The sequence below is a fragment of the Chionomys nivalis genome, chromosome X (assembly GCF_950005125.1).
Source record: "Chionomys nivalis chromosome X, mChiNiv1.1, whole genome shotgun sequence".
Taxonomy (NCBI): Eukaryota; Metazoa; Chordata; class Mammalia; order Rodentia; family Cricetidae; genus Chionomys; species Chionomys nivalis.
In genome coordinates this window covers 55381781-55392132 of record NC_080112.1, presented here as the reverse complement: position 1 = coordinate 55392132, position 10352 = coordinate 55381781, and the positions used below count along the sequence as shown (strand labels likewise).

Genomic DNA, 10352 nt, shown 5'->3' with positions numbered 1-10352 from the left:
CAAGTGGTAGGCTTAAAGGCTTGAGACATCACTGTCTGGCTCTCTACTTAAGCTTAAATGCCTGAGTTAGTGCTTAAAACCCAAACCTAGGAAAAACACGCTAAAAGCACTGGATTGGTTGGTCCTGCCCAGCACAGGCTGGTAGAAGGTCTCAGGGACCAAAAGAAAGAGATACATTCAGGATTAAGATAGCCATGCCCATCTCAGTATGGTCAGAGGAAGTGTCACATGCAGAAGATACCCAGATGCTTTGGTTAGCTACTCCCATCCTGTGGGAGTCAGAGAAAAGCCTAACTCTGGGAGCCACTCCCATCCCCTGGGTATCAGAGGAAAGTCTATCTCTGGTATCCACTCCCATCCTGTTGAGGAAAAGGAAAGCCTAACTCTAATAGCCCCTCCCAACCAATGGAAGTCGGAGGTAAGCCTATTGCCTGTTGCCATTCCCATCCTGTGGAGTCAGTAGAAATGCTACCTCTGGTATCCACTCCCATCCCGCGGGATGTCAGAGGAACTCCTAACTAGGCTAGGCATGCCCATCCTGTGGCAATCAGGGGGAAGCCTAACTTAGACAAGCAAGCACATCCCCTGGGAGTCATAGGAATCCTAACCTGTGCAGTCATGCCTAGGTGTATGGCAGTCATAAGGAACTCTATACCAGAGATAACTAGAGGATTTTTGTTTTGTTTTTTGAGACAGGTTTTCTCTGTAGCTTTGAAGCCTCTCCTGGAACTCACTCTGTTTTCCACGCAGGACTGGAACACAAAGAAATCCACGTACCTCTGTCTCCAGACAGCTGGGAGGAACCAAAGGATGTGCAGCCACCACCCAGCTATCTGGAAGCTTTTTTGTTTTGTTTTGTTTTGTTTTTCAGTTTTTTTCAAGACAAGTTTTCTCTGTTTAGCAGTCCTAGCTGTCCTGGAACTAGCTATTGTAGAACAGAGATGCACCTCCCTTTTATATTCTCCCAAACAACTCTTAAGAATCAGAAATGGAGCCCAGCAGTTATGGCACAAATCACAGCATTTGGGAGGCAGAGGCAGCGAGGTCTCTGTGAGTTCAAAGCCAAACTGTTTCTCCAAAGCATGTTCCAGGTTCCAGTACTACTAGGGCTATTACACAGAGAAACCCTGTATTAAAAAAAATAGGAATAAAAATCAGAAATGGAAGGATAGAGAGAGAGCACAGCTGGTTTATAGTGTTTGCTTAGCATTCCTGAAACCATAGGTAACGTGGCAAAGAGGGCTAAAGCAGACGTTATTAAATATAAATAAATAACGTGGAGGAGTTAAAGCCTCCTGCCAATACTCTCCTGTACTTTTTGGGAGAAGTAAGAGGATAATGGGAAATTAACCAGGATGGGCAGAATAGGAAGACCGGAAATACAGCGGTGGTTGGGGGAATAAGGGAGACTATGATACAAGGTGTGTATGCCAGGAACTTTACAGCAATTCCCATAACTTCACCAAATGAGTGCAGACAAAGAAACAGGGTCAGCTTCAAATGTCTGGGGAGGATACTAACATCATGGTTGAATGAAAACTGAAAGCGAACACGTAGCACAGGGATATTTAAAATGTCATGAATTAGGGGCTGGAAGTGTAACAGCCCCCTGTGCTCCTCTGAGCCTGTTCTCTGAGAATGGGCAGCCTTGGTCTCCTATCAGCCCACCTTAGCCTTGGTCTCCAGTACCTAACATCAGTGAAGATATGTGGAGGTGAGGGAATCACTTCCAAAATAATGGGGCCACCGCAAGTCAGGCTCTATAGTGTGACTTGGACATGTACACCTGTCCTGACTAGACAGAGGCTCTGTTCCCAGGGCATTGTCAGCACAAGAGGGCAAAGGTTAGCATTGTTATTTTCCGCATCTACATCATATCTTGTGTTTGTGGTTTCTCCCAGTGCATATCATGCTTCTTTGTCTTTCTCTTTTTTTTAAAGTCAGTTTTTTTTGTATATACCTCTGATTTCCCCAGAATTCACAATGTAGAACAGGATGCCTTTTAAATTATGGAAGTCTTTCTGCCCATACTTTTTGAGTGCTGTAATTATTTTTGTTTTTGAATTCTTATTTAATATATGTGCACTGTATTTATATTTTTTTCAGCTTCTCTCTCCATCCCCACACATTCCTCTCCATGTTGTCTCAAATCCACAGCCCATTTTATAATTATTATTGTTACATATGTGACAATATATAAATACATACATATATTTTATATATTGTTTTATGTAAAAATAATATCAATAGTTTGAGTAATAAATAATATAAACACATGCATATATTATATAAAGATGTAAAAACAATTTAATTTGTCCATTTAGTGTTGCTTACATGTGTATGGTTTTCAGACTGAGAGATTTGCCTGCAGAAGACTGAATCTCCCTCTTGTAACAGCCACTGTCTAGAGTAGTTCATCTGGGGGTATGGCCTTATGAGATTTCACCATTCATGTTATGTGAATTGAAGTTGTCATTCAAGTTCAAGTCTCCTTTGGGCTTCCTTGCTCCTGGATTCTGTGAAACATTACAGCAACCTAGTACTAGATGTGAGTAGAATTGAGTGTGTTCAAACACCAGAGAAAGGCAGCCATCCTTTACCTCACAGTATATATGGTGACCAGAGGTGAGGAATACAGTGAGTACTTTTTTCTTTTTTATTATTATTTAATTAAAAATTTCTACCTCCTCCCCTCCCCCCATTTCCCTCCCACTCCCCCCCTTAACCCTCCCTCTCCTGTCCAAAGAGCAGTCAGGGTTCCCTGCCCTGTGGGAAGTTCAAGGTCATCCCCGCTCCATCCAGGACTAGGAAGGTAAGCATTCAAACAGACTAGGCTCCCACAAAGTCATTACATGCAGTAAGATCAAAACCCAGTGCCATTGTCCTTGGCTTCTCAGTCAGCCCTCCTTGTCAGCCACGTTCAGGGATTCTGGTTTGATCACATGCTCCATCATCCAGCTGGCCTTGGTGAGCTCCCATTAGATCAGCCCCACCGTCTCAGTGTGTGGGCACAACCCTCATGGTCCTAACTTCCTTGCTCATGTTCTCCCTCCTTCTGTTCCTCATTTGGACCTTAGGAGCTCATTCCAGTGTTCCAGTGTGGGTCTCTGTCTCTAGCTTCATCCATCACCAGATGAAGTTTCTATGGTGATATGCAAGATATTTATCAGTATGGCTATAAGATAGGGCCATTTCAGGCTCCCTATCCTCAGCTGCCCAAGGATCTAGCTGGGGACATCTCCATGGACACCTGGGAACACCCCTAGAGTCAAGTCTCTCGCCGACCCTAAAATGGCTCCCTTAATTAGAATATATACTTCCCTACTCCCATATCCACCCTGCCTCCATCCCAACTGTCCATTTCCCCAAGCTCTCCCCATCCTCCCCTTCTCACGTTTTTCTCCCCATTTCCCCTTCCCCGACCCCATCCCCACCCCCAAGTTTCCAATATTTGCCTGGCAATCTTGTCTCCTTCCAATATCAGGAGGATAACTATATGGTTTTCTTTGGGTTCACCTTCTTATTTAGCTTCCCTAGGGTCTCATATTATAGGCTCAATATCCTTTATGGCTAGAATCCACTTATGAGTGAGTACATACCATATTCATCTTTTGGGATCTGGGTTACCTCACTCAGGATAGTGTTTTCTATTTCCATCCATTTGCTTGCAAAATTCAAGATGTCATTTTTTTTTTTTTACTGCTGAGTAGTACTCTAATGTATACATATTCCACACTTTCTTTATCTATTCTTCCGTTGAGGGACATCTAGGTTGTTTCCAGGTTCTGGCTATTAAAAATAATGCTGCTATGAACATAGTTGAACAAATGCTTTTGTAGTATGATAGAGCATCTCTTGGATATCTTCCCAAGAGTGGTCTTGCTGGATCCTGGGGTAGGTTTGTAGTGGGAGCTGCTGGCTGTGTTCCTGCTGCCCCAGCTCCTGATATCCCAGCTAGCTTATGCCCCAAAATAACGACACACAAACTGTATTATTTTAAAGACTGCTTGGCGCATTAGCTCTAGCCCTTACTGGCTAATTCTCATATCCCGATCAACCCATCTCTAATAATCTGTGTAGCACTAGTCTTACCGGGAAAGATTCAGCATGTCTGACCTGGCGGCTGGCTGCATCGTGTCTGCCCTGGAGAGCAGCAGCATGGCATCTGTCTCTCAGAGGAGCTGCCCTGCATCTGAGCTCACTTCCTCTTCCTCCCAGCATTCTGTTCTGTTTACTCCACCCACCTATGTTCTAACCTATGAGGGCCAAGCAGTTTCTTTATTTTTAACCAATGACCTTCCTCCATCATAGGTTGATCTCTACAGTGAGATCTTAGAACACTGATGTCATTATAATGTGTGTGACACAAGGAGGGGAAAGAATTTTTGAAAGCCAGAGTGTTCACAACATGCTCAAAATGCTCATAGTACGTTATTTTCCTGATTTAGGTATCTCAGTTACCTGTTCTACTACCAAGACTCTGTCCTGCTGTCCCTGACACCAGCCATCATGCCAAGGGGACAGAAGAGTAAGGCGCGTGCTCGAGAGAAAAGGCGCCAGGGGCTCAAGGATGCTCAAGCAAAGGAGGCAGAGAAAGCAGAGGCACCTGCTGGCTCTGATCAAGCTTCAGGAGATGCTAAGCCAAGCACTTCCACTGCTGACTTCCCACAGCAGTCTGAAAGCTCAGCACCCAGCAGCACTGCCAGCCAGGGAGTGACCCCCAGAAGATCTGATAAGGGTGACCAGGGCCAAGGGGATGGAAATGAGCGTTCCTCCAGGGCTCTACTCTCTACTAGAAGCATGCGGATGGATCTTATGACAAGGAAGACAGGAATGCTGATGGAGTACATGCTCCTCAAATACAAAGTGCAGCAGCCCATGAAGAGGGGAGAGATGCTCAAAGTTATCAACAAAAGGTTCAAGGAACACTTCCCTGAGATCTTCAAGACAGCCTCCTATCGATTGGATGTGGTGTTTGGCCTTGAGCTGAAAGAAGTCCTGCCACATGGTCAAGCATATGAGCTTGTGAGCAAGCTAGATTTTGAGGATGATGGAAGTATGAGCAATGAGCTAGGTGTTTCTACCAGGGGCATTCTGATTGCTCTCCTAAGTGTGATCTATCTAAATAACTACCGTGCTGCCGAGGAGTATGTCTGGTATTTCCTGAATGCATTAGGAGTCTATGATGGGATCATGCATGTCTTCTTTGGGGATATCAGGAAGCTCATCACTGAAGATCTGGTACAGGAAAAGTACCTGGTATACCATCAGGTTCCTAACAGTGATCCTCCATCCTATGAGTTCCTGTGGGGCCCGAGAGCCTATGATGAAACAACCCAGATAAAGGTGATGGACTTTTTAGCCAAGATAAGTGAAGCCTTGCCTGGGGTGTGCTTATCTCGTTTTGAGCAGGATTTGATTAAAGAGGAAGAGGAAGCCCAAGCTGCAGCTGCAGCCAAGTCTGGCAGTAAAGGCAAGGCCAAGGGACGTACTAAGACCAAGTTAAGTCATCCTACTCACAAGTGAGGTATAAGGTAGCCTCTGCTTTATGATTGAAAAGGTCTGTTCACCTTTTTCAAATAAGCTGTTGATAATCTTTTGGAGGACTTTTAGCAAAGTTTTAACTTGGGGTTAAATGTACACAGATTAATTTTGTAGCCAGTTCCTTCACTGCTGTTTACCAAGTTGGGAGCTCAAATTTTTTGGATTTATTTGAAATACAGTTTACAATTTGAAATGTTCTAAGGATTTGGTGATGTTCATAAGATACTATCGAATTAGGCTAAGAAAATGGTGTGAAATATGAAAGGAAAATATTCAAAAGTGTTAGGCTTTTCAGTGAAGTTTTTTTTAGTCCTTGTTTTCTTAGCATTGATGTCAGGGATGTATACTGACTTTTGTTTCTGATATTAAAATATGTGTGAGAAATTAGCAGAGAAGCAGTTCTCTTTTTTTAAACATTCATGTTTTAACCAAACAGGCACTGAACATTTGCTCTTGCAGAGTTGTCACCCTGTGTACTGGATATGTTCGTTAATAGAAGCAGGAGGTCTGGAATATTTGATGACATATTCTATAAGAAACTCTTATTACTGGACATATTGGAATAAGGTCTCTACTTCCTAAAGATACAATAAATGGAGTGATGTCTTGTTTAACATAAAATATCTATCTACATTCATTACCAGATATCTTCAGGAAAGAAGTTCTTGTTTTTTCCTTCTTGTACAGTACTCTCTGCAGATTCTTTTAGGCAAAATGTTACGGAAAATAAGGATAAAAATGAATTCTATTTAAGTGCTCACATTAGTAAATGATAGCTTCTGATTCAAACACAGATTTTTTTGAACTATATACATATATCCCCTTTATGCAAGAAAGACATCATCAAAATCATTTCTCCCTTGATAGCAAGACTTACAAATCTAAATGTTTCCATGTTTCCATGGCTAGTAAATGAAAGAATTTAGATTAAGCATATGATTTAAAGACAACACTGCCCTATTCCACTTATGCTTAACCACACTGTGGCTCTTATATCAGTTTTATTTTCAATATTACTAAATGAGTCTTAATGTCTAGCACCGCCTCCAGCTCTAAAAGATCCATGCCCTATTCTGGCCTGTGCAAGCACTTACACACACAAGTCATAAAACTATACTCAAGCAAATTCCAAGTCAAATCAACACCAGGTACTGTGGGATAATACTCTTGTACCCACTAAAGATTTGTCACTTGCATTGTTTTAATGAAATATGATTGGCCAGTAGCCACGCAGGAAGTATAGACGGGGTGAGCAGACTAGGAGAACTCAGCGAAGATGAAAGGCTCCTTCTGCAGTTACCACCCAGACAGACAGGAAGCAAGATGAAATGCTGCGTTGGAAAAGGTTCCAAGCCACGTGGCTGAACATAGATAAGAATTATGGGTTAATTTAAGTTACAAGAGCTAGTTAACAATAAGACTGAGCTAATGAGGCCAAACAGTTTATAATTGATATAAGCCTCTGTGTTTTGTTGGGACTGAGCAGCTATGTCACCCAGTAAGAGAGAAACTTCTGTCTTTGAAAGGTAGCCTTACGCATGCAGGGCTAGTGGTAAGCAACAGACTGTAGGACCAACAGGAAACTACAGTAAGAACACATGAACCCCTCTGGGTGCCTGACGGGTGTCATAAAGGATGGGCTCCTCAGGAGAGGAAGCTAAGCCTAAGCAGATGGGACCTGGAAATCCTAGTGCTTCCTCTGAATTCCTAGAGCTGGAATTCCAGTCCAAACTCTGTCCTGGCATGGTGGCTAAAAGTTTCAGGAAAATGGCTTGTTCGTCAATTAGTGCCCCAAAAGTTGGGAACCAAATGAGTTATGTTTAATAAAAGCTCAGAGAGAGAAATTGGGGTTTACTTGAAGACCCAAAAGCAAAGCAGTCAGCCACTGGCTCTTAACTTTGACCTCAGTCTGAAATGGCAATCCTGCCTCTAGGAATCTCAGAATGAGATGTAACTGAGAGCTGCCTCCCCATTTTATAATCCTATCTAGTTCTGGGATGAAAGGTGTGCACCACTGAGATTAAAGTCATACACCGCACAGTTTCTGTGTCAGCAGGTGTGGCTACTAGGATTAAAGTGTTATTGTGGTCTGGTCTGTAAGACTGACCAGTGAGACTGTTTTACTCTCTGAACTTCAGGCATGCTTAATTTATTAAAATACAAATGAAATGCTGCTACACCCAAGAGCAGCGTTCTCAGGTCAGGTAAGAAAGGAGTGGTGAGGTCTGATAAAAAGAAGCTTATAAACTCAGTGAAGATGATGCAAGACCTGAGTATAACAGAAGTGCTCAGAAAAGGCACATTCTGGACCTAAAGGTAAACACAGATGGAAAGTCATATAAGAAAAACACTCATCTCTCAATCTCATAAAGGCCATGAGAACTGTCAGGTTGAACTTATTCTTCTGTATAGTAGAAGTTTTTCTCAGAGGTAGAATCTCCTGGGATTGATAGGGATGGGCTCAATTGAACAGACTCTGTGTGTGTGTGTGTGTGTGTGTGTGTGTGTGTGTGTGTGTGTACTGAAAGGGAGCTGAATGTTCAGAGAGAGACAAGTGAAAAGATATATAGATATAGATATACATACACACACATATATATAGCTGAGTGTAGAGAGCTTGAAGATGTAGCTATATAGAAGAGAGATGTGTATGTAGGAAGTGTAAAAGGACAAACATATGGGTGTATGCAGAATGTAACTGTAGAGAGGGATGTGGCTGTGTAAAGAACCGTGAAAGTAGGTAGCTGTGTGGAGAATATATGGAGACTATGTGGAGAATGTAACTGTGAAAATAGATATAACTATGTATAGAGGTGCATGGCTGTGTTGAAGGGAGATGTATGTGTGTAAAGAGAAATGTAACTGTATGTAAGGAGACATACCTGTGCAGAGAGATTGCCAAGATTGAGAGATTGCTCAGGATGAAGTAAAACAGAAGGTTACCGTCAGCAAAGCATGTGCTTGTTCCTTTGTTTCTTAAGTTACCATAAGAAATCGTGTGTATTTCCCTATTTCGTCTCAGATAGAAAAATGTAACCATTTTCTTAAGTCCAAACTGCTCTGAAGGCTTTCTTTTTCGCAACCCTGAGTGAGGTCACAGGAGCTGGTATCCCTGGCTGTGGTACCTATTACAAGCTATTTCTTACCCAAGAAGGTAGCCATTGTTCACTGTAGAAGACATCCAGAAAGGGATTTCTTAAAAGTCAGAGGAAACTTAGCTGCTGAATTTCGCATTTGGAAAATGGCTCTAGACTCAATGGGGGCCCTCCAAGTCTTGAAAATTCTGCATGAGGCCAATTTATGGACGACCCCTGGATGCAGGAATGCACTCTGCGGCAAGACTGACAGTACTGGGCAAAAAGTGGCTAACCTGGAGAGGGGTGGTGGATGACAGGCAGCTGGTTGTTGATCTCTATCTAGCTGGCCACATTGGGGCCGGGAAGATTCTTGAATTTATCAGACCTAGGTATTATGTTTCAGATATGGAAAGCTTGATTAATGACACCACTTTGTGATATGTCACTTGTGCTCAGGAAAATCCCAAATTGGGAAGGAAGACCCACAAGAGATCTTAACTATAAATATTTGCTGGTGCTTGTAAATGTCCTTTCAGGGTTGGTGGAAGGCTACTCCATTGGAACAGAATATTCCAATAGTTACTAAGAAACTTTTTCAGGAAAAGTTTCTAGGTTGGTCTTCCCTAGCTTTGGGCTCTGACATGACCCAGCCTTCACCACCAAAGGTTCTCAAAATCTGACAAATACCTTAAAACTTCATTAGAAAGTATATGTATAGGCCACAGAGCTCAGATAAGACAGAAAGGGTGACTAAAATTTTTAAGGAAATTCTGACCAATTTGGTCAGGGAAACTTGGGCCAACTTCCTCCCATTTTCCCTGCTCAGGGCCTGATATAGTCTTTATCAGGAGTGACTTCCTCCTTTAGAAGTTGTGTTTGGAATACTACCTCCCATCCTTCCCAAACTCCAAGGTTTTCCCCATACAGAAATGTCTTAATCACTTTCTTCTTAAGTCTGTGCAGGCTTTGAAAGAAGGGTGCAAGGCCGTTGACAAGACAGTGAAAGGAATCCTGCCATCTTCTATCTCTGAACCTGTCCACCAGTCGTTATCAGGAGAGAGATTTACTTAGTTTGGATAAAGAGGATCCCTTCCCCTATGAAAGGGACCCCATCCAGTCATCTTTACCACCCCGACTGCTTGCTGTCAAATTAGGTGGTGTCATCCCTTGGAAAGAGATCGCTGAGGATGGCATCAGATGAACTTAGAGATAAGACTGACCAAAGTTTCCTAACCCAGGATACACAATCCCCATCAACCCCAAACCTGGATGTAAGAATTTAGCCTGGAGAATCAGTTTGACTAACTCAGAGTGGTAGTCCTGCAGAAATGAAAGATTCTAGGCTTCCTTTTGTGAAAAAAAAATGAAGTTGCTGCATGGCCTGAGGAGAAACTTGCTAATTCTCTGTCAACTAATTTGAGCTGATTAGGGAAAACATTGTCATGGTCAGAAAAATCTTCTGAGAAAGAAAAGAAAGATCAAATAATTGGTGTCTCAGTCTCTGCTTAACTGGTCACCATGGCTGACCAAGTTACTGTCAGCAATGGCCTAACCATTGATTTTCATTCTGAACTGACAAATGATGGGAACCCTGCATCCTCAACTGCATGTTCAGATAAGCTAGTGGTCCATTGCATCAATTATGGTCTCCTATAAAACAACAAATCACCAAATTTTCTCATGCTCAAAGAACCAGAGGGGAATGTAACTGGGTATGACAATATAGAGGTT

The 10352-nt window shown here is 42.6% G+C and overlaps 1 protein-coding gene across 1 annotated transcript; it reads left to right on the top strand.

The window, feature by feature from the left end:
* The first annotated feature begins 4509 nt into the window (after positions 1-4509).
* Positions 4510-5526, top strand: LOC130868383 (melanoma-associated antigen B4-like). The gene has a single exon (XM_057760623.1). It carries the CDS (start codon positions 4510-4512, stop codon positions 5524-5526), a length of 1017 nt encoding a protein of 338 aa, XP_057616606.1.
* Positions 5527-10352: the final 4826 nt, after the last annotated feature.

Excerpts from the sequence above, each read along its gene's own strand:
- LOC130868383 (XM_057760623.1), top strand. The coding sequence starts at position 4,510 with ATGCCAAGGGGACAGAAGAGTAAGGCGCGTGCTCGAGAGAAAAGGCGC.